General features: G+C 45.7%; 1 protein-coding gene across 5 annotated transcripts in view; it reads left to right on the forward strand.

Moving 5' to 3' along the window:
• The window catches only part of HERC2 (HECT and RLD domain containing E3 ubiquitin protein ligase 2), a 237,601-nt gene extending 216,074 nt beyond the window's left edge, over positions 1 to 21,527 (forward strand). For all 5 annotated transcript variants that reach the window (XM_040227910.1, XM_040227909.1, XM_040227906.1 and 2 more), the window contains 14 exons: positions 62 to 239; positions 747 to 908; positions 2,879 to 2,970; positions 3,176 to 3,315; positions 7,320 to 7,507; positions 8,159 to 8,356; positions 10,977 to 11,060; positions 16,665 to 16,806; positions 16,909 to 17,103; positions 17,748 to 17,860; positions 18,475 to 18,665; positions 19,538 to 19,643; positions 19,909 to 20,121; positions 20,798 to 21,527. In XM_040227910.1, the coding sequence (XP_040083844.1) occupies positions 62 to 239; positions 747 to 908; positions 2,879 to 2,970; positions 3,176 to 3,315; positions 7,320 to 7,507; positions 8,159 to 8,356; positions 10,977 to 11,060; positions 16,665 to 16,806; positions 16,909 to 17,103; positions 17,748 to 17,860; positions 18,475 to 18,665; positions 19,538 to 19,643; positions 19,909 to 20,121; positions 20,798 to 21,070 (2,275 nt within the window). In that variant the 3' untranslated portion in view covers positions 21,071 to 21,527. The remainder of the gene's footprint in view (positions 1 to 61; positions 240 to 746; positions 909 to 2,878; positions 2,971 to 3,175; positions 3,316 to 7,319; positions 7,508 to 8,158; positions 8,357 to 10,976; positions 11,061 to 16,664; positions 16,807 to 16,908; positions 17,104 to 17,747; positions 17,861 to 18,474; positions 18,666 to 19,537; positions 19,644 to 19,908; positions 20,122 to 20,797) is intronic.
• Positions 21,528 to 24,150: the final 2,623 nt, after the last annotated feature.

The raw sequence follows: 24,150 nt of genomic DNA on the forward strand, positions 1-24,150 counted from the left end.
AATAATTTAAAAATATCCAGGAATTACACTCTTTCTGCTGTGTTTGGTGATGTTTCTGCAGTCCGTGTGACCGTCCTCGTGTCATTGAGTCTCTGAGAGGAACTGAGGTGGTTGATGTCGCTGCCGGTGGAGCCCACAGCGCTTGCGTCACTGCAGCCGGGGACCTCTACACCTGGGGCAAAGGCCGCTATGGCCGTCTGGGGCACAGTGACAGTGAGGACCAGTTAAAGCCGAAGCTGGTGAGGAGAAGCTTTGCTTGGGAGGTCTGGAGGGATAACTTGCCATTGTCATTATCCTTTTTTTAAAAATAAAGAGTATTTCCTGTTGCAGATTCGTTTTAGTTTCAGAGTTAACGGTTTTATTTTTGGTGGGAATAAAAACCATCTTGGTATATTTTCCATAGGTCATTTAAACAGGATAGTGTTGAAATTTTATCTACACTAGTAAATATTGCTCTGGCATCTACCTAGAGACTTTTGTCTCCTAGAAGGCCCAGTTTTTTTGGGTGAGGCCATAGGGTGGCAGAACTGAGCATTGGACACTGAGATCTGCCTCTTATAGCTGAGATGCCTGTAGTTTGAATATGTGAGGGGTATTTTCTATCTTGTCTTATAGGATTATTAAGATTACCTGTTTTGGGGGAAGAATTAAAACAGGCATCCCCAAAACAAAAATCCTCAGCCTCTCTCAGGGAGATTCTCTTTCCTGTTGTGGTCAGATAACCCCTAAGTCCCTTTTCTCTGCAGGTGGAGGCGTTGCAGGGCCACCGTGTGGTCGACGTTGCCTGTGGCAGCGGAGACGCCCAGACCCTCTGCCTCACGGATGACGACACTGTCTGGTCCTGGGGGGATGGGGACTACGGCAAGCTGGGCAGAGGAGGCAGTGATGGCTGCAAGGTGCCCATGAAGGTATTTCTCTTGACGTTTCTGGGGCCCTCGGGTGTGAGGTCTCTGGAGCTCAGGTTGCTCATGGGCACCATCCATGTGCACGAGCTCAGGGCCCTTCTGGGCTCATGTCCTGTCCTATACTGCATTAACTTCGACTTTTAACTTCTTTGGAGAAAATATAATGGGTTATTGGGTGAAAAGTGAGTGAAAGACCCAGAGGTATAAAGATATAAGTGCTGTTTTGTGCTCTCTTGGAAAGTGAGGAATCACATAGTCTGTGGTTTTGATTAGTATGTAGCCCTGTTTGAGGAAAAACCACCAACTCATTCACACTCTTGAGTTTACCGAGGTTTAAACCTATGCAGTGTACTAGTACTTGCTGAAAGGCTGCATCTGGCTTAGTCAGAAGCTGTTAGATGGACATCTTGTGAGAAGCCAAGAGAAGAGGCTTCACTTGAGCTGAGTGGCTCTGGGTAGTTTATTAACATTTGTGGTCACAACTGTATTTTGCCTTTGTGAATAGGTAGTTGGCAGAGGTTTTTTGTTCATTGGTGTGCTTGGGTCACTTGCTGACTGCCTAGCAGCCTGCAGCTGTGATTTGCTGTGGACTTGGGAGTGTAGGTGCTGTGAAAGAAAGCTAGAAGCTATCTCTGCTTGGCATCCTCTCTTGCTGGTGTTCTGAGACTGCCCGTGTGGAATAGAGGCCAGCACGGTGCATGGGCAGCCTGGGAAGGGGTGGGAAGCCACTCAAGGCCAGTCAGAATATGAACCTGAGCTGGGACTGCCAAGCTGTTCTTCTCAGAGCTGTGCTGCTCAGTACAATAGCCACTGGCCATACCTGACTACTAAAATGTTAGCTTAAATCAGAACTAGTAAGTAAAATTACGGCTGACTCCCTTGCTTAACAGTATCCACATTTCAGGAGCTGATGTGCTTCCATGCTGGGCAGTGTGGACACCATAGGCTTCATTATCATGTGGTGTGGCATTGGCAGGTGCTGGCTAGAGGCAGGGCATGATGAAGGAGATGGCACCTGCACCTCTGTGCCATGAGGCTGTGGCTGCTCAGGGCCTCCTTGGCAGGTGCTTCTGGAAAATCTGGGACACAAGGCTGCCTCCTTGTCCTAATCACCACTTTCTCTTTTCCCTTATAGTTATATGGAATTTTATGCAACCATGTGACAGGTTGCTTATGATTTCCAGATTTACGAAAAAATTGTTGACTTTTTTATGTTGAGAAAGCTTTAGACTTAACCAGGATTGAAATGTCAAGTACTTGGGGAGAGGGAGCACTGGAGGATATTAACTGATATCATTGTGATGGGGGTAGGGTGAGGAAAAAACTAAAAGAATTAAGTTATTACTAATTTAAATTCATAATTAAGTATGAGAACTTGAGTCTGGGAACAGTCACAAGTAATAAGGAGCATAGTTTGATAGGTGAAGAAAGATGATAGCTAGGTAAATGAATCCCAACAAGACCTCTGGGTGCTGGCTATGAAGGTTCTGGACCCTTGAGCAGGCAGGGGCTGGGAGTGGATTCTCATATGGGCGTGATCACCATTGGGTTTAATTGGAATAACCTGGGCAGATGGATTGCTGGTATTAGAGGGCCAGAACCCTGTTTGTCTTGGCTACTCCTCCCTGTTACCTGCTCCTCCTCCACTGTGGACTTCTACATCTCGGAAGGCTGATGTGAAGTGCAGGGCTTGCTGGAGAGTGGGGCTGCCATAAAGAGAAACCGAGTCGGGAGAGTGAATTCTGGGAACAAGCAGTGTGTTCATTTACGCGGCAGGTCTCATGGGTCTCTGGCTGCCTGTGGCCTCTGTACCCAACACTTGGTTACATGGAGCAAGATTTTAAGCCGTAATAAATATTTGGCATAGGAGTAAGGGTTTTCAGAGTTCTTTATTAGATTTAGTTTAGTATATGGGTACAGCCATCAGCAAAATCCTTGATTCAGTCAGTCTAATTGAACCGTTTCCCTTCTAGATTGACTCTCTTACGGGCCTTGGAGTGGTTAAAGTGGAATGTGGATCCCAGTTTTCTGTCGCCCTTACCAAATCTGGTGCTGTTTACACTTGGTATGCAAGATTCTGTTTATTTAATTCCACCAAAACCAATGATTGTTAATTTGAAGTTACATTAACTGTCTTTCTGTAGACTGAAATGTAACTTCCATGGCAGGCTGCAATTTCTGTCTTCCTGTAGGTGTTTGCACCAGAAGGGTGGGGCAGCATGGTGAATGAGATGGCATTGTACTCATAAGTTCCATGTTCTTGTGTGCAGGGGCAAAGGTGATTATCATAGGCTGGGTCATGGATCTGATGATCATGTTAGAAGACCTCGGCAAGTCCAAGGACTGCAGGGGAAGAAAGTCATTGCTATTGCCACTGGTTCCCTGCACTGTGTGTGCTGCTCTGAGGACGGTAGGTGGAGGCGATTTGGTAACTTGGAGGTGTGTGATCTGAGAGGTCAGGGATGAATGCACAGCTGTAAGGTTGAGGTGGGGTGGGTATGGAGGGATTCATTACTGTATTCTGAAAAGACATCTGTGGTGTTGGCCCCTGGTGTTAATACCCGTGAATATATTGTGTTTCATGGCAGAAAAGAGTTAGCAGAGCAGGGCTGTTATGGCTGTTTTTATTTATTTTTTCTTACTGGCAGTATAACTGCTTTACAATGTATTAGTTTCTGCTGTATGATGAAGTAAATCAGCTATATATATATATGTATGTATGTATCAGGTCAGTTCAGTCGTTCAGTTGTTCTGACTCTTTGCGACCCCATGGACTGCAGCGTGCCAGGCCTCCCTGTCCATCACCAACTCCCAGAGTTTACTCAAACTCATGTCCATTGAGTCTGTGATGCCATCCAACCATCTCATCCTCTGTTGTCCCCTTCTCCTCCCACCTTCAATCTTTCCCAGCATCAGGGTCTTTTCAAATGAGTCAGTTCTTTGGCATCAGGTGGCCAAATATCCCCTCCCTCTTGAGCCTCCTTGCCTCCCAACCCCCATCCTATTCATCTGGTCATCACAAAGCACCAAGCTAAGCTCCCTGTGCCATGCGGTGTTTTCCCACTAGCCGTCTGTTTTACACATAGTAGTACATATATGTCAATCCTCATCTCCCAATTCATCCCATTCTCCCCTTGCTCCACATGTTGATGGCTATCTTTAGAAAGGCCTGCTTGTGAGGTTGGCCTTCGACTGGCTTCTGGGAACCTGGATTTCAGGCTAACCCACTAGCCCTAATTGAAAGAGGCCTTGTTAGAATGTTTGAAAAGAGTGTGGTCTCTGCTGAAACCTGCTTCCTTCTGAGGGGGAGTCTGGAACTTAGGTACATGCTGAACAGAGGTGCCTGCATCCTCTCCCCCAGTCAGAGTCCTGGGCACTGAGTTTCTAATGAGCTTCCCTGGTGGACAGCACATCACACGTGGCCACAGCTTGTTACTCAGGGATCTAAATATGTCTGTGTGACAGCCCCTGCAGGGGAACTGTTGGGAGCTCGCTCCTGGTTTTCTCTGCATCCATGTGCTTTTATCTTCATCCATGTGCTGTTTGCTGATTTTGCTTTGTGTCACTGTAATGAACTGTGGCTCTGAGTATGATATGCTGAGTTCTGGACCATTTTATTTACTTATTCTCATCAGATATTTAAAATTTTTTTGTCTTCATGTTGTTGGACTCATGGTTTCCTAATTTATTTAATGAGTTATATATATGTAAGCTTGTTTCATGCAAGGGGATGGGCACAATAAAGGACAGATAGGGTAAGGACTTAACAGAAGCAGAAGAGATTAGGAAGAGGTGGCAAGAATACACAGAAGAACTATACAAGAAAGGAGCAGGGGAACCAGATATCAAACTGCCGACATCCGTTGGATCATAGAGAAAGCAAGGGAATTCCAGAAAAACATCTACTTCTGCTTCATTGACTATGCTAAAGCCTTTGACTGTGTGGATCACAACAAATTGTGGAAAATTCTTAAAGAGATGGGGGTACCACACCTTATCTGCCTCTGAAGTAACCTATATGTGGGTTAAGAAGCAGCAGTTAGGACCAGACATGGAACAACTGACTGGTTCCAAATTGGGAAAGGAGTACGACAAGACTGTATATTGTCACATTGCTATATAACTTCTATGCAGAGTATATTATGCAAAATACAAGCCTGGATAAATCACAGACTGGAGTCAAGATTACTGGGAGAAATATCAACAACCTCAGATTTGCATATAATACCACTCCAATGGCAGAAAGTGAAGAGGAACTAAAGAGCCTCTTAATGAAAGTGAAAGAGGAGAGTGGAAAAGCTGGCTTAAAACTCAGCATTCAAAAAAGGAAGATCATGGCATCTGGTCCCATCACTTCATGGCAAATAGATGGGGAAACAGTGGAAACAGTGAGAGACTTTATTTTCTTGTGTTGCAAAATCACTACAGATGGTGACTACAACCATGAGATTAAAAGACGCTTGCTCCTTGGAAGGAAGCTATGATAAACCTAGACAGTGTATATAAAAAGCAGAGCCATCACTTCACCAAAAAAGGTCTGTACAGTCAAAGCTATGCTTTCCAGCAGTCATGTATGGATGTGAGAGTTGGACCATAAAGAAAGCTGAGCACCGAAGAATTGATCCTTTCAGACTGTGGTGCTTGAGAATACTCTTGAGAGTCCTTTGGACTTCAAGGAGATCACACCAGTCATTGCTAAAGGAAATCAACCTTATGAATATTCATTTGAGGTACTGATGATAAAGTTGAAGCTCCAATACTTTGGTCACCTGATGTGAAGAGCTGACTCGTTGAAAAAGACTGATGCTGCAAAGGAGAAGGGTGTGGCAGAGGATGAGAGGGTTGGATAATGTCACCAACTCAATGGACACATGAGTTTGAGCAACTCCAGGAGATGTTGGAGGACATAGGAGCCTGGCATGCTGCACTCGATGGGGATGCAGACAGTCGGACACAACTTAGTCCCTGAACAAGAAAAAAAATGTAAGCTGTTGCTGTTACTTACTTTGATGCTTAAATCATGCCCTATTTCATCTCCTGGAATATCCCCACGTTATTCCTTGAGGACTTCTGTGCTTTCTGGCACAATAAGACATTCTATCCTTATCCTCAGTCTTTATGTCTCAAACCTAGAATTTGATGTTTCCCCAAGGAGTCCTGGTGCCTTTGGAGGAAAATGGCATTTAAAAGACAAGATCTGGTCTATAGGTGCTCATTGTTAAAGTGCTATCACTGCTGTCAGACCTTCTTAGAGGACAGAGCTAGGGAATATATGTGTAAATAATATACAAAATTACATCTGTGTTTGTTTCTGTGTGTATGTATGTACAGTGAACACAACTTGTTCACACCAGTACCCCAAGCTCTAGTTCGAAACCACCGATTCATTCTGGTTTTCTCTCTCCCCATCCTTTTAACTCCTTTTTCTTTTATAAGAAACCTGGTCCTCTAATGTAGCAACTTACTCTTACTGTAGTGGCTACTGGCCCATCATTGCCTTTGACTTCTCCCCCGTGTGGATCCTTACCTCATTTGGGTTGTGACTGCCCCACCCACTCAGGATTGTGCCCTCTCATGGGTATACAGCTCCCTGCTTTGGCCTGCCTCTCCTACTGGGCTTACCCTCTTTGTGGAAGCCCTTGTCTCTGTGCATTCTGAGTCTGTGCACCCAGCTGTGCCTCTGCAGAGAGGCTCTCTTCCTCTTGCTTGCACTCTGACACCTACCCAGTGGCTTTTGGACTGAGCTATCCAGAACAGGAAGGGGAAGGACACAAGTACCCCGCCCTTCATTGCGCAAGCCGTGTACTTTGTAGAGTGGTGCTTATGGCTGCATGGCATCCTGAGGAGTCTTTGTGAATCTGGCAAGGCTTTAGTTCTGTGACATCTCTACAGAACTAAATTCACTTCTGTTCTAATCACCATCGTAACCATACATGATTGGAGTCTAGCATGGTATGCTGAAAAGCGTGATTCTCATCAGTGTTTGAATCTTGTGTTTAGGATAGGAATAACCATTAGAAGAGCACATGTTCTGTTAACACATGGGTTTTGTTTAGTTAAAAACTGCCTTTCTGTTCCTTTAACATACAAAATCAATTTGGATTGTTTTTACCATCTGTTTTGATGTTACTTGTTTGGCTTAAGAGCTGCTTCCAGGTACATGCTTAGTCTGGTGAACAGACACGGTTGGAAAAGGAGTTTTAGCCAGCAGAGGCTGTCAAGAGTCCTGGGAATTGTGCTGCCTTTTAAGTATTGTGATTCAAGACATCTAGGTCACCATAAGTGTAACATTTGCACAGATGACTGCCAACAGTCAGTTGGAGGGTAGTAAGGGCTGTATATGTGGGAAGATGTAGTGGTCGTGCATTTACTGGTTCTTGTCTGCAAGTCCTTGTTCTCAATCTGCTGCTTTAGGTGAAGTTTATACGTGGGGTGACAATGATGAGGGACAGTTGGGAGACGGAACAACAAATGCCATCCAGAGGCCTCGGCTGGTAGCTGCTCTTCAGGGTAAGAAGGTCAACCGTGTGGCTTGTGGCTCAGCACACACTCTCGCCTGGTCAACCAGCAAGCCTGCCAGCGCTGGGAAGCTCCCTGTTCAGGTCAGTTGGTTGAGCCAAGTGGGCTAGCAGGCATGCAAGTCGTGACAAAGTTATCTATGTACTAAGCATGCACAAGCTTGGGTGTACAAGCATGCACACACTTCCTTTCCCCTGATTCATAATGATAAAAACAGTATTTTAAGAATCTTAATTACCAGGTTCAATCCCTGGGTCAGGAAAATCCCCTGGAGTAGGAAATGGCTACCCACTCCAGTATTCTTGCCTGGAACACTCCATGAACAGGGGAGCTTGGCGGGCACAGTCCCTGCGGTCGCAAAGAGTTGTACACAACTGAGCACTCACACATATAAGAACCTTAATTATGCACAGTTGTCAACATTCCGTGTATATCAGTGTGTCACCTTTATTAAAAATTTTATAAACTATTCTGGTAATATAGACTGTATGTTTTCTGTAGTAAATATAATTCTATAAGCTAATTTTTTTTTTAGGATTCTCCTTGGTTTACATTTCTTGGCTCAGGCAAAATGGCCAGAATATTATCTTTAAAATGGCAAGATTTTTCAAACCAAACTCAGAAGTCATAGTGCGTCTTTGTTTTCAAGAACAGTATTTTCAACTCATCTGCTATACTGTGGCTTAACTGTGCATTTGATACCTAAATTGACATAACAAATTTCCATGTTTCAGGTTCCCATGGAGTACAATCATTTACAGGAAATCCCTATCATAGCACTGAGGAACCGGCTGCTGCTGCTGCACCACATCTCAGAGCTCTTTTGCCCCTGCATCCCCATGTTTGACCTTGAGGGCTCTCTCGATGAAACCGGACTTGGGCCATCTGTGGGGTTTGACACTCTCCGAGGAATTCTGATATCCCAGGGAAAGGTACTGCTCTGGTAACAATTTTTACTGTAGGTGATGTTGTTATCCTCAGTAAGTTTTAATCCAATAAAAATTTCTAAACCAGGAATATACTGAAAACGGCTCATTTAGCAAATGTTCACAGAGCACCTACTATGTACCAGGCTCTGTCCTGGGTTCTTAGAGTGCATTGGTGACAGACAGACACAAATCCCTTCTTTTTTGGAGCTTATATTAAAAATGGTTAGGTGCTGTGATTTCCCCTTGTAATCTCTTTCCCACTACTCCACCTCTCAGGAGGAGGTTGGCAAAACTAAGCTTCCATTCTTACAGTGCTCTCTGCTATCCTGGACTTGAGGCTTTATGGCAAATTCCTGCTGGCAGCAGGAAGGAAAAAAAAATGAGATAATTTCTTCTCCAGGTATGTCTAGCAGAGGACCCAGAAGTTATAGATTGCTTAGATAAAAGTATTATTCTAGGATATGTAGAAATTCCTGGTTGAAGGTAATTTATCAGACTCTGGAAAGAATCAGGAATGAGGGCTTCTGAAAGGTGTCAGACAGATTTTGACCCCCTGACATTTGTAATAATTTCAGCTGTCTAGAATTGAGATATCTGAAGTCATCAAGTTTCTGGCAAGCATCTTGGCAGGACGGCCTAGAAGAGGCTCATTTACTGTATGTTGGGGGGTGTTTATACAGGGAAAAAAGCATAGAGGTTAGGTTAAGGAGTCCTTGCCCTGAGGGTTCTGATTCTGTGACGTATAGGGTGTTTTTTTTTTTTTGTACGTATTGGGTTTTTAATCCAAGGTCATGGCCTGTTTTTAATGATAATAAAATTTAGATGTTTTGGAGTACTGTCTAAACAGATTATTTTTCAGGATTAGCTTTATTTCCTAAATTTCCTAGCCAAAAAAGACTAGTGCACACATTTTATTTTTATGTATGGCTTAGAGACATGTCGGAGAAGGTGATGGCACCCCACTCCAGTATTCTTGCTTGGAAAATCCCATGGACGGAGGAGCCTGGTAGGCTGCAATCCATGGGGTCGCAAAGAGTCAGACACGACTGAGCCACTTCACTTTCACTTTTCACTTTCATGCATTGGAGAAGGAAATGGCAACCCACTCCAGTGTTCTTGCCTGGAGAACCCAGGGGCGGGGAGCCTGGTGGGCTGCCATCTATGGGGTCGCACAGAGTCGGACACGACTAAAGTGACTTAGCAGTAGCAGCAGAGACATGTAGGCAATGATGGGGATTGTGATAATGGAAAAATTTCTCTGATAATGGGGAGCAGGAAAAAATTGTGGACAGGTAAAATCAAATTTGAATCTTTACTTCAACCCTTTTTCAGTAATAAAAATGGCAAATTGATTCCTTTCATCATTACTTTAATCCCTCAGAGTGGAGGTGATAATGTGCAATAAAAGGGAGAAAGCCTCTCCTTGTGGGGAGAGCAGAGAGGCAGCATCTCACACAGTGTGCGAGTCTCCTGCAACTGAGTGGGGGATGAGGGCCTCAGGGAGGCTGAAAGGGTCCCTTAGCAACAGAGGATCAGCCTGTTTTGGTCCTAGTTAGAAAGGACTGCTTCTGCTGGGATTTTTGGAGAGTAGGTTTTGTTGGTGACTGTGGAGTCGGCAGAGCCCAGAAGAGAGCGCATCTCAGGAGGGTGGGACTAGGGAGTCGCTGCTCTGTGTGGAAGGTAACGCTTGCCCGGAGCTGGGGGAGAGCAGAGGTCAGGAAGGGTGAGGGCAAAAGTAGCTGGTGGGTGTGCAGGATTGTGTGGGGAGGGGCTTACTCTGCAGTCTCCTGTGTGGTGTAGGGTGTGTGTCTGAGGCCCCCTCTGTGCAAATGGGAGCATCTCTGCCCTCGCCTCCTCTACAGGTGGGAGTTCCTGGGGCTCTGACGTAAGAGCAGTGTGCCCTGCCCTCTACTCTCTTAGCCATCCTTTCTCCAGAAAAGAACACAGGGGTCCACTTGTGGGGCCCGTGTCTGCCAGTGGCCCTGTCTCCTTTGAGGGTCTCTGGGGTCTGGTCCCGTCCTCAGGCATGCGCATGCCATCGCAGGGCCTCCCCATGTGCTGGGGCCCACACAGGCATGCTTCCCTTGGGTGAAGCTGGGACCTGTTCCCCTTCCTTGTCGTGACCCTGGATTTCTTCCAGGTTTCTTTCAGTGCAGGGTGCCAGTGTCTCCCCAGCCCCACCCCAGCCCTGGCCCGCTCCCCTAGGCTCCCTGACTGCTGCTGCTTTGTGTTGGGTATCTCTTTCAGAACAGCAATGCTGAGGTGTAGTTGGTGCCTCAGTCCTGCCAGTGCTGGACTTGCAGTTTGGCTGGGAAACCTCAGGTTTCTCGTTAGCCCTGAGCCTGGCCTAAGACCTGAGTTAGAGCAGCTGCTCCTCAGGCTCTGGCCCTCTCCCCTCTGTGTCCAGGGCATTTTGGGTGCCTCCTGCCCCCAGATGGCAGGCAGGGAGCAGTGCCAAGCACTGGCCCTGCTGGCTGCCTGAGCCTCTGCAGGGACTTGTGTACTGATGCCAGGCTAATCCCCTGGGCCACCTCAGACCTGAAAAAGGGAGTTTCATGATGTGAAATATCTGTGGGTAATACTTTCTGTACAGCATTCTAAATTTTGTTTTGGTGTGTTTTAGGAAGCGGCCTTCCGAAAAGTAGTACAAGCCACTATGGTGCGAGATCGCCAGCACGGCCCTGTGGTGGAGTTGAACCGCATCCAGGTAACAAAATGGACATGTTCTCTGTTCACAGATGTGATGGTTTCATGGTTGTGAGTTGCATCCCTGCAGCCTGGGACAAGTGCTTACAGCAAGACTCCTCTCGTGCCCTTGGTTAGAGAGCAAGGTGCCATGTGTGTGGGATGCCCTGTGGTGCTGAGACTGCCAGGTGGCCATGTAAATGGTTTTCTTTATAACATGAAGGAGAAAAGCTTATTTCAGATAACCTGGGAGCACAAATCCAGATAAGCAAAAAGGGAAAAGTAAAAATGACCCATATTTCCACCACATGTTGACAACTGCTGCTAATGTTTGGGGGGTATGTTATAACCTGAACTAGACTTTGGTAACTTGCTCTCTGTTCCCCTTAATGCATTGTAAGCACCCAGATCTCTGTCCCGTGCCGTGGGGCTGTGCGATTGTTTCTGGTAACCAGTGGCACATGCTGAGTTTTCTGCTGTGCCCTGGAAAGTTGGGCCTGCCTTTCTGGGATACAGCAGGGCCAGCTGGTGTGGCTCTAGCTATGTGTGTGTCTTTAGTCACCCACTTGGGTTAGGTTCTGAGATGCAGAGCAGGTTTCCTGTTCACACCAGCCTCACAGCCTCCCCGGTTCTGATGGCTTACTTTGCCAGTTTAATAGGCCAGAATCACTAAGACTAAGACTTTGCATCACAATAGTAATCAAAGAAATGAAAAGGAGACTGACTCTGGATTTATGCTGCTGCCGAATGTATATAAGCTTCACGTTAAAAGAATTAAAACAAAAGGCACTAATGATGACATTGTGTGTGCTTGACATTTACCATGCAAATGAAATTGGTCCCACCTCTGGAGCAAAAGCGAGCCATGAAGAACAAGTGCTTTGTTCCTGAACCTTCTTGTTAGCACATGATTTTTACCCTGATGTTGGTTATATGACTAGAAATTCTTCCAGAGTTGTTCTTGGGGGCATTTTTAATTAAGACAACAACTCTTGTCCTTTGTTGGAGAACACATGTGACCGTGCTGATGGAAGTGATTAATTCACTGACGTCATAATGTTTAATGTGAAGCTGGAGGTCAGTCAGCCCATTCCACAAACAAATGGACTGGTTAATTAGATTAATGAGAAAGCTTTTATCCCCCCTGGGAGAATCATTTTGGTTTTCTCTACATTATTAGGTTTTAAATACTTAAGTTCATAAGTGCAGAAGGCTGATGGCTGCAGATTGTCTAATTCAGACAGTTGGGTGTTCTTGGGTCTCAGGCTTGCCTCGGCTGTGCGCGGGCACCATGTTGGGGCCAGTGGCCCAATGTGGGTGTCCAGGCCCAGGGGCCCTGGTCATCTGGGACCCTGGATAACCTGGAATCTGCACTAGGCACATTTTTCAGTCATTGTGTGCTTGATGCCTCTTTCTTTCTCGTTTTTATATCCCTAGTACCTTGAGTTATGAGTCTGTTGGGTGCATGTCTGAACAGACGTGACTAGATAAGGATAGGTAAGAGGGCAAACAGATTTATCTTACACATTTTTTGAAAGATGTATAAGTAACCTTCAGTGCAGTGTACAGTGCTCGTTAATGTTGGAGCAGCCACTCAAGCTACCCAGAGACCCTCAGGCGCCAGAGCCAGATTCTCTTCAATTCAGGGCTTCATACCCACTCTTAAAATTAGGAAGAACTTCCACAAAGGTGGAGATAAAATAGAGCAGAGTGGTGGAGGGAACAGTCTGTGAGTCCAAGTTGAACGCAGACACCAGTAGTCACCCAGAAAGGTGGTGTAGGTGGCCTCTTCCTTGTACTCTCGCAGGGCTGCAACTTTTGTGGGGATGCCTGTGGAGAGATTTTCTTACTTTATGTTGAAAGTGCCCTAGAGACACTAAAAGTAGGCTGGGTTCTTGGAGGGTATTTCTGTTTGAATTTGATTTAGTTTTGTAACAGGGTCTAAAAATCAGTGTATATTAAGAAATTTTTATTATAGGTAATGCAGTTATGGAAATGAGCACATTTCCAAAAATTTAGAAAATTTAAAGACAATTAAAACTACCTATATTCCTGCTGTTCAGAGATACCAGGTAACACAACCCTGTCCTTGCAGTGTCCTGGCTGTATTCATAGAGCCATGCTCCTTCATAGTGGCTGAGAGCATCAGGCTGTGTTAACTGGTACTGTAAATGGAGGTGATGTGATCTTTCAAGTGGGAAGCAAGTCTGTGTCTTACTTACCCCTCACAGAGGAACACATCTTCTTCCTTTCTGTAACTCACTTTTCCCCCAGGTATTGTGTGCCTTAGAGAGCTACTGAGGCTAAATGAAATGACATATGAGAACGTGCAGCTGAATGTGTGGCATGTAGGAAAACTCACTCCACAGGAAACTCTTGTTATTATTATTGACACTGTTCTTTTAGTCTTAAGATGGATAATTTCTGCAGTAAGGAAAATTAGCTGTTAAACTTAGCTGAGAACTCACAAAGAAGTTAAGGATGATGAGAGTTTAGCCAGAGGAGTCAGTGTAAAAGTACATTTTCAGAATCATTTTTCCTTAATTTCTCATGTTGCCGTCACTTCAGACTGAGCTTCCTGGGTGATTCTGAAGCACAGCCTGAGTAGCTGAGTAAGGGCTTGAGGCCACTGTTCTGATCTGTTGAGGCATCTTATTAGGTTGGTGCAAAAATAATTGCAGTTTCAGACCCTGAATTTTAAATCGTTATAACTAGACTCAAACACATCTTTATTAATCAGAATAGGAACCATTACTATCAACACATTTTTGCCAATGAGAAATAAGTTTGTTTATTCCTGTAGCATAAAAATCCATGCCTCAGGATTTCACAAACTCTTGGAAAGCATTTTCTGCCTTCTGCTGGTTGTGGAAGTGTTTTTCCTTCCCTCAAAGTTGTTGAGATGCTTGAAGAAGTGGCATCAGTTGGTGAGAGGTCAGGTGAATAGGGCAGATGAGGCAGAACTTCATAGCCCAATCTGCTCAACTTTTGAAGCATTGGTTGTACAACATACGGTTGCGCGTTGTCATGGAGAATTGGGCCCATTCAGTTGAACAATGCTGTCTGTAGGCATTGCAGTTTTCAGGGCATTTCATCGATTCACTGAGCATCATTTTCAGATGTAATGGTTTCGCCAGGAATCAGAAAGTGGTAGTGGATCAGACCAACAGCAGACCACCAAACAGTGGCCATGACCCTATTTTTTGGTGCAAGTTTAGCTTTGGGAAGTGCTTTGGAGCTGCTTCTTGGTCCAACCGCTGAACTGGTCATCACCGGTTGTTATATAATCCACTTTTCATCTCACATCACAATCCAATCGAGAAATAGTTTGTTGTTGCATAGAGTAAGAGAAGATGACACTTCAAAATGACGATTTTTTTGATTTTCAATCAGCTCATGAGGCACCCACCCTACTGAGTATTTTCACCTTTCCAATTTGCTTCAAATGCCAAATGACTGTAGAATGGTTGATGTTGAGTTCTTGGGCAACTTTTTGTGTAGTTACGAGAGGATCAGCTTTGATGATTGCTCTCAGTTGGTGGTTGTCAACTTCCGATGGTCAGCCCCTATGCTCCTCATCTTCAAGGTTCATCTCCTTTGCAGAACTTTTTGAACAACCACTGCAGTGTATATTCATTAGCAGTTCCTGGGCCAAGTGCATTGTTAATGTTGTCCGTTGTTTCTGCTGCTTTACAACCCATTTTGAACTTGGAATAAGAAAATCACTTGAATTTGCTTTTGGTCTAACATCATTTCCATCAGTTCAGTTCAGTTCAGTTCAGTTGCTCAGTTGTATCCAACTCCTTGCGACCCCGTGAACTGCACACGGCACACCAGCCCTCCCTGTCCATCACCAACTCCTGGAGTCCACCCAAACCCATGTCCGTCGAGTTGATGATGCCATCCAACCATCTCATCCTCTGTTGTCCCCTTCTCCTCCTGCCCCCAATCCCTCCCAACATCAGGGTCTTTTCCAATGAGTCAGCTCTTCGCATCAGGTGGCCAAAGTATTGGAGTTTCAGCTTCCACATCAGTCCTTCCAGTGAACACCCAGGACTGATCTCCTTTAGGATGGACTGGTTGGATCTCCTTGCAGTCCAAGGGACTCTCAGGAGTCTTCTCCAACACCACAGTGCAAAAGCATCAATTCTTTGGCTCTCAGCTTTCTTTAGAGTCCAACTCTCACATCCATACATGACCACTGGAAAAACCATAGCCTTGACTAGACGGACCTTTGTTGGCAAAGTAATGTCTCTGCTTTTTAATATGCTGTCTAGATTGGTCATAACTTTCCGTCCAAGGAGTAAGCGTCTTTTAATTTCATGGCTGCAGTCAACATCTGCAGTGATTTTGGAGCCCTCCAAAATAAAGTCAGCCACTGTTTTCACTGTTTCCCCATCTATCCGCCATGAAATGATGGGACCAGATGCCATGATCTTAGTTTTCTGAATGTTGAGCTTTAAGCCAACTTTTTCACTCTCCTTTCACTTTCATCAAGAGGCTCTTTAGTTCTACTTCACTTTCTGCCATAAAGGTGGTGTCATCTGCATATCTGAGGTTATTGATATTTCTCCCAGCAATCTTGATTCCAGCTTCTGCTTCCTCCAGCCCAGCGTTTCTCATGATGTACTCTAGTTTAAAATAAATATAAAATAAGCAGCAAGTAATAAGTCATTAGCAAAAAACATAAAGCAAGAAATGTTTAATGTATACATTAAAATGATGTATAACATAACTGCATTTATTTAAGAATGTATTCCAGTGTCAAATGTCAAATTTCCACAGTGCAAAACCATAGCTACTTTTACATCAATCTGGATAGCTTATGATGAGAAACACAGGTGGAATAAGTGATCATACATGGAGACACAGTGACCCCAAGGGTTGAGTAGAATCTGTGCAGGTGAGGAAAGGAGGGAAGGAAGGTTCTGTTCTGGCCACATTGGTGCATCCATGTTTGGTCTCAGAGCCACTTGATGTGCCCCTCCCAGGGCTGATGGTCTGCTTAGAGGCCGCTTTCAGGCATCCTGCCCCTTCATGGAGATGCTGGGTAAGGTTAAATACAGAGTGAGGGTAAACCAGGTTGCAGTTACTGCCTACTTGAGCTGCTTGCAGCTTTCCCTGTGGTCTGTGCTCTCTTAGTAGTCGCCACCCATCCCGATGTGCTGTGTGTGCTGGTGAGCGCCCCTGGCCTGGCTGACACAGCTGTCTGGTAGGCAGCCTGCGTCAAGGGCGGGAGAGAGAGGAGCTCAAAGCTGGTCTTTGGGGTCCTCAGCAGGTGTGAGTGAGGAGACGAGGACAGGAGTTAGTCTTGGGAGGTCCAGCTGCCCTTCATGTTTGCACAGGCATGCTCAGGTGGTTGTACTTGAGTTAGCTGTGTGCTCACAGTGGCCCGAGGTTGTAGGGGTGACACCAGGCATTTGAGTGCTGTTCGTTTTCTGTGGAGGGACCCCACCCTCACCCCCACTGTGACCAGGACAGGGCAGGCGAGGGTAGCAGGAGGGATGATCAGCTGCAGAGCACTGCTTTGGATGCAGGGGTTCCAGGGCTGGTCAACTTTGAAGATGGCACCCATGTGCTTTCTGCTGTGGACTTTGTTATGTATTTTTCTTCTTTCTGTCTCTAGGTCAAGCGTTCAAGAAGTAAAGGGGGCCTCGCGGGCCCTGATGGGACCAAGTCTGTCTTTGGGCAGATGTGCGCTAAGATGAGCTCTTTCAGTCCTGACAGCCTCCTCCTCCCACACCGCGTCTGGAAGGTCAAGTTTGTGGGTAAGAGCTTGCATGTGTGGAGGGGTGTTGGTGTGAGAGGAGAACTGGGAGACCCTCTGATGCAGTCAGTGACTGTGAGCTACTGACCCTCCTTTTCCCTAGGTGAATCTGTGGATGACTGTGGTGGTGGCTACAGTGAGTCCATAGCTGAGATCTGTGAGGAGCTGCAGAATGGACTCACCCCACTTCTGATCGTAACACCCAATGGGAGGGATGAGTCGGGGGCCAACCGGGACTGCTACCTGTTCAGCCCAGCTGCCAGGGCGCCTGTGCACACCAACATGTTCCGGTTCTTGGGTAGGCCTCTCGTGTGGATGCAGTGCTGCAGGCGTGCAGCTCCGTGTGCTCTGCTTAGTGTAATGGCTGCTCTGTCTTGGGACTGGTGGTAGCTGTTGTAAATACCTGCTTTAGCTTCCTCAGTGTGTAGCTGCAGGGACATGCAGAGCTGGACCATTAGCAGCTGTGTGATAAGGACCAGACAGTGCCTTTGTCGCTCAGAGGATCTGAGATACGGTGTTTCTGCATCTTAAACATATCCACAACTTGGGATCACATCTTAGAGAGTCTACATTTGGCCAGGCCCTCCCTCCTGGTGAGGGTTTGCATCCATCACTCATGGCACTGCCTCCCACTTCCTTGAGAAGCTCCAGCTGTCTGCTTTGCCATATAAGGAATAAGGATTAGCCACTGTGGCTACAACTGTTGGTGGAAAGAGCAGAAGAGTTATAGACTTGGTCCATAGGAACAGAAGCAAGTCATGAATTTTACTGTACGGTATAAGGCTGCAAGGACAGACCTAAGTCTCTGTGAATCGGGGCAGTGTTGGTTTGGAAGGCACTGAGGCCCCAGTGCTGAGCTCATCTCCACTGTGTGCTTGAGTGGACTGGGAACTTTGTCATCAGCACCAAGTATATCCTGTCTTCTGTGCTTTGAATGAGCAGGTGTGTTACTGGGTATTGCCATTCGGACTGGAAGTCCCCTGAGTCTGAACCTCGCTGAGCCTGTCTGGAAGCAGCTGGCTGGGATGAACCTCACCATTGCAGACCTGAGCGAGGTAACCTCCAGGAGGGAGAGGACGGAGAAATGGGACTCACTGTGTGTCCAGTGCAAAGCGTGGTGGGGGTCACCTGCGGTCTGGTTAAGAGGCACAGCCTGCCCTGAGGTCCTAACGTACTCATGATGATCAGTCTGCTGGCCGTCTGGTACCAGAGTGGCAGTGTGGACACAGGCCAACCTGTTTCTAGAACTTGATACCTGCTTTGTGGGCTTTGCCACTTGTACAGTCTTGTCAGATGAGAAAGCTTGCTGTCTTTCCTATGGCACAGCTGAGCATGTGGGCAGGCAGCTGGGGGGCAGTTTAGGCTCCTGGGGCCTCTCCAGGGTGTGGTTCCCTCAGTGCAGGTGGGACTCACCTCTGACCAACACAGTCACTGTCAGCAAGTGATTTTAAGGACTTCCCTTGCTGCAAACTCTTTCTTTAGCTCCATGGGTGAAAACATTTCCCTGCTGCTGCTCCTTTATTTCATGGCACATGCAGTGCACCTGGAGCCTTGCCACAGGCTCCAGGCAGATCGAGACCTGGCGTGACCATGTATGGGATGTGAACGGGGGCCTGGGGCAGAGGAACAACCCTGGCTCAGTAGGTGAACTCCCTTCTTCCCTTGAAAGGTTGACAAAGATTTTATCCCTGGACTCATGTACATCCGTGACAACGAAGCCACCTCAGAGGAGTTTGAGGCCATGAGCCTGCCCTTCACAGTGCCTAGTGCCAGCGGCCAGGACATCCAGCTGAGCTCCAAGTACACACACATCACTCTGGACAACCGTGCAGAGTATGTCCGGCTCGCAATAAACTACAGGTGTGTGACTGTCTGCCTTCCAGAGTTTCAACTCAATAAATAGCAAAAATAGCAGAAAATGGTTTGCTTGGGTGGCAGCTTTTTTTCCATAAGTAAAATTTAATGGACTTGGCTCCAGCAATTGCTGCCTACAATCACTAAAGCTTCCTTTGTGGTTAGAGTCAGCGTACTTACTATTTTTCACCTGAGATTCCTGGCTCTGGCTAGAACACCGAGGTGCGGAGTCCCCTGTTGGACTCTGCCAGCAGAGGTCACAGGGCCTCTGTGTGCCACCCTTCCTGGGGCAGGGCTGTGTTTGGATGGTCTCCACCCCTCACGAGGTCCTTGCACTACCACTCAGTTGTGTTTGCTGCATTGCGGACCGGCAGCACCATCCATGACCTCTGCCCACTGTCCCCTTAGTGTGGTCTTTGGAAGCCTTGTCCTCCAGAATCACCCGACTGGGTGTTGGGATGAGGCCCAGTGTATCAGGTGGGCTTTGCTTGCTGGACTCTGGCTGAGTGCAGTCCTTGCAGGCACCCTGTGTCATCCACCTGTGTTCATTTCTGTCTCATGCCCTAACTTGCCAGTCACGAGGACCTTGGATACAGCATTGACTTTCAGAAAGTTCTTAGCTTGTCTGTTATGGGACCTGACTCTGACTCTGCATGTCTGACTCTGGCTCCTTCCTGAGAAGGAGGTAGAGATGGAAAATTTTGTCTTGTAATGGGTATAGCTATGGCTCATTTTTAAGGTAGAATTCTGTGGGCCAGTCTCGCTTCTCAGTCCACGAGAAGCTTTGAGACTGTGTCTGCAAAGCAAACACCTTGCCCGTCCACATAATGAGACTTGGCATGATCTGCATGAAATGCAAAGTGGATGTTTTCTTTCAGACTCCACGAATTTGATGAGCAGGTAGCTGCCGTTCGTGAGGGGATGGCCCGAGTTGTGCCTGTCCCTCTTCTCTCTCTCTTCACCGGATATGAGTTGGAGACGATGGTATGCCCACCCTTTCTCTGTGCTTCCCTGCAGCGCCCTTCTCATGGTAATCCACTGAATCAGCACCACCAGTTAACCTCTCAGTTAAATCTCACTCTTGGAGGTCTGAGATCTGCTCATGCCTTTTGAGTGAAGTAAGACATGCTCAGGAAGCGAGTATTCGCTGCCTCCCACTCCTCCCCTCCAGCCGCTCTCACCTGACCCTCCCCACCCCAGCCCTGGTAGAAAGCTGTAGTATGCTTATGTGAAGTGTGTCCCTCCACAGGTGTGTGGCAGCCCAGACATCCCTCTGCATCTTTTAAAGTCTGTGGCAACATACAAGGGAGTGGAGCCCTCTGCACCCCTGATCCAGTGGTTCTGGGAGGTGATGGAGTCCTTCTCGAACACTGAGCGCTCCCTCTTCCTTCGCTTCGTGTGGGGCCGCACGAGGCTGCCCAGGACCATCGCTGACTTTCGGGGCAGAGACTTCGTCATCCAGGTGTGGGTCCTGCATGTCCTTTGGGACCAGCTGAGAGTTACGCCCCTCACACAGAGCTCTGCCGCAGATGAGAAAGCAAACAGTGCTTTCCTGTGACATGGCTTTCCTACCCTCTGGAGACAAAATGAAAAACACTTAACTTCTCTGATACGAGAGCTCAGAATTTTATGACTACAGGTGTTGGGTACCGCTACCTACTTCTAAAAAATGTATCTGGCCTCTCCCAGAATATGCTGCTATTAAGTCAGCATATTCTAGATTCTGAGCACACACATCATATAAAAAAGCATTTGTTTGAGTATCTGGTTGAATTAGGCGAATCAATAAAATAATGCTGCTTACTGAGAAAAATCAGAGTGCCCATTCGATTGGGGATAAGAGTTCTGCCTTGAGTTCTGACTGGTCAAAATCAGGCTCTGTTTACCTGCCAGCCCCTGGGGGTGAAATCACAGCAATCAATTGCTATTTTTTACTGAAAGTCCTAAGAATTAATGAGTTGCTCCTTTTTATTTCTGAAATTGACTAGATGATATTTTTTCTGATACGTTGTTATTCTTAGTCAAAAACATCATGCTGTATGTGAATGAGAGTCAACTCTAATGAACATAATAAAACAGATTGCAGTTTTACCTGTCCTGTACATGGTCTCTGATTATTTAACATTTTTCATTAACAGGTATTGGATAAATACAACCCACCTGACCATTTCCTTCCTGAATCCTACACATGCTTCTTCTTGTTGAAGTTGCCCAGGTATTCCTGTAAGCAGGTGCTGGAGGAGAAACTGAAATACGCCATCCACTTTTGCAAGTCAATAGACACAGATGATTACGCTCGCATAGCCCTCACAGGGGAGCCGGCTGCAGATGACAGCAGTGACGACTCGGAGAACGAGGATGTGGATTCATTTGCCTCAGATTCTACCCAGGATTATCTAACAGGACACTGAGCTGGATAAATGCTATCCACCACAAGACCCCACGAGACTGACTGAGACGGCAGAGTGCTACAGTTTAATGTTCAGGGCGTGATATGTGCCAGGAGATGGGTTAGTCCCCTGGTGTGTGGGATATCGATTGGAGAGTTAGCCTTGCACTTGGAAACTTTGTTAAAAGGGTCTTCTAACCCACGATGCTGCATTACATGTAGGACTTCGTGTTTACTAAAGTGCGTAAAGGTTTTAACATGAATGTTGAATTGCAGCATCCCCGAAAATCAATAAAAAGCCTTTTCCCTTGTGGGTGCAATAGATATTTTCCCCTTCCTTTTAAATGTTGTGCATTGCCTTGATTGTACATTGGAAATACTGTGTAACAATGAAATCCTATTATAAATATTTCAATTAATTTTCCTCGAAATTTGTTATTAAAAGTTTTTTGAACATTAAATGACCAGTATTACTTGAATGCATCCAGAAGTTATTTAAACCAAACCAAAACAAAAAGGCTGCCAGCTCCTCTCTCCTCCCCAGGTGCTCACGCCAGCATTGGCGGTGTGTGACTGGAGCCAGGTCCTCTCCGTGAGCAGTGTCGTCACTTCTGTCATGGACAGTACTATATATAATGTTTGTGTCATGTTTATGCCGAAATTTTGATTCTCTATAAATAAAACATTTGTCACAAAATTGTAAGCTGATCTTTCATATATGGTTAAAACTAGCACTGGTGGATATACTACCACCAAAATATAGATGAGTATTTGATGGAGCACTAGTTAAAATGGATTCCAGTCTCATTAGACTTGTTTGGTTACAGAACCAAACTCATTACAGTGACGGAGGGAGTGGTCATCAGGAGCCGGGAGAGGTTTAGGGGAGTGGCTGGGCTCAGGAGCCTCTCCTGCCCTCCATGCCATCCACTTGGGCAACTGTGGCTCCCGTAGGCCTAGGGGTGAGGGAGTGTTTCTGGCCCAGTCGGCCATGGGGTAGGATTTGAGCTGCTTGTTTTGGGATCATGTGTCTAGTACGCTCTGCAGAGAGACAGATTGCAGTAGGAAGATTGGTTGATAGGCCTGATGCAGTAGAACTGAGGGTAAACAGTACCAGATGGAGGCCAGAGGTAAGTGTTCTATGTTGGGAGACTGCTCAGGGATCCAATGTGTTACATTAAAAGATCCAAAGAGAAATTTTCTTCTGGGCAATTATTCTTGACCAAGATGGTAATAACATTTTTCAGCTTGTATTAAAATTTCCATAAGCTGTGAGATTTGTTTTTTAATCACCATCTCTTTTGTTGTTAGTGGCACACAGCATTTGTTTCCCTACTGGTCCCGTGGTTAAGAATCTGCCTGCTAATACAGGGGACATGGGTTCGATCCCTGGTCTAGTAGAGTTCCACATGCTGTGGGGCAACTAAGCCTGTACGCCACTACTACTGAAGCTCACGTGCCCTAGACCCTGTGCTCTACAAAAGAGATGCCACCAAAATAAGCCTGTGCACCATAACTGGAACGCAGCTGTCACTCACCACAACTAGAGAAAAGCCAGAGCAGCAACAAAAACCCAGCGCAGCAAAAAATAAAGTTTTTTTTTTTTTTTAAATATTTCTCTCTCTGCATCTGGGTGGGCTAGTTTTGGTGGCATGGTTCTGGGCTGTGGATTGGTAGGGCTCTGCTTCACATGCCCTTCTGATGACTCAGGGTAGGAGAGCAAGTAAGAACAGGTATAGCCTGCACTCAGGCCTGAGTCCTTGTCAAGGTGTCCAGAAAGTCCTCTTTTCCAACTACATATCTGCATGAGGCCAAATTTTCTTCATATCCTTCAGTCAAAACATACGGGTGTTTTTCCTGTTTTCCTCCAAGAGTTTTATAGTGTAAAACTCTTAATTAAAACTATAAAATCCATTTTATTTTTATGTATTGTGTTAGGGGTTGCAGGAGACATGGGTTCAATCCCTGGGTTGAGAAGATCCCCTGGAGAAGGAAATGACAACTCACTCTAGTATTCTTGCCTGGGAAATCCCACGGACAGAGGAGCCTGGCTGGCTACAGCCCATGGGGTTGCAAAAGAGTTGGACATGATTTAGTGACTAAACAATTGCTAAACAACATGGTATTAGGGAATGTTCTAATTTCATCCTTGTAGCTGTCCAGATTTCTTAGCACCACTTACTAGAAGAGGCTGTCTTTAATAAATATTGTTGCCTCCTTTGTCATAGATTAGGTGACCATAGGTGCATGAGTTTATTTTTGGGCCCTGTCTCCTGTTCAGTTGATCTATATTTCTGTTTTTGTGCCAGTACCATACTGTTTTGATGACTAGAGTTGTAGTATAGTCTGAAGTCAGGGAGCCCTGATTCCTTCAGCTCCAGTTTTCTTTCTCAAGATTACTTTGGCTATTCAGAGTCTTTTGTATTTCCCTACAGATTGTAAAATTGTTTGTTCTAGTTTTATGAAGGTAATTTCACAGGGGTTGCATCAAATCTGTAGATTGCTTTGGATAGTATATAAATTTTCATTATATTGATTCTTCCAATCTAAGAACATGGTATAGTTTTCTATCTGCTTGTGTCCTCTTTGTTTTCCTTCATCAGTACTTTATAGTTTTCTGAGTACAGGTCTTTTGTCCCTTAGGTAGATTTATTCCTAGATATTTTATTATTTTTGTTGCAGTGGCAAATGGGATTGTTAACTTAATTTCTCTTTCTGCTCTTTCATTGTTAAGTGTATAGGAATACAAGATATTTTTATGCATTAGTTTTGTATCCTGCAACTTACCAAATTTATTGATCACAGAAAGATCTTTTTTGACCCACCTCCTAAAGTAATGAGAAACAAAAATAGTTGAGACCTAATTAAAAGCTTTTTCTCAGCAAAGGAAACCATAAACAAGATGAAAAGAACCTTCAGAATGTGAGAATAGTTGCAAACAACAAAGAATTAATTTCCAAAATACACAAACAGCTTATGGAGTTCAATATCAAACAAGCAATCCAATCAAAAAATGGGCAGAAGACCTAAACAGACATCTCTCCAAAGAAGATGGCCAACAGACACAGGAAAAGATGCTCAACATCACCGGTAAAGAATCTG

Source organism: Oryx dammah, unplaced genomic scaffold, assembly GCF_014754425.2.
Source record: "Oryx dammah isolate SB20612 unplaced genomic scaffold, SCBI_Odam_1.1 HiC_scaffold_27, whole genome shotgun sequence".
NCBI lineage: Eukaryota > Metazoa > Chordata > Mammalia > Artiodactyla > Bovidae > Oryx > Oryx dammah.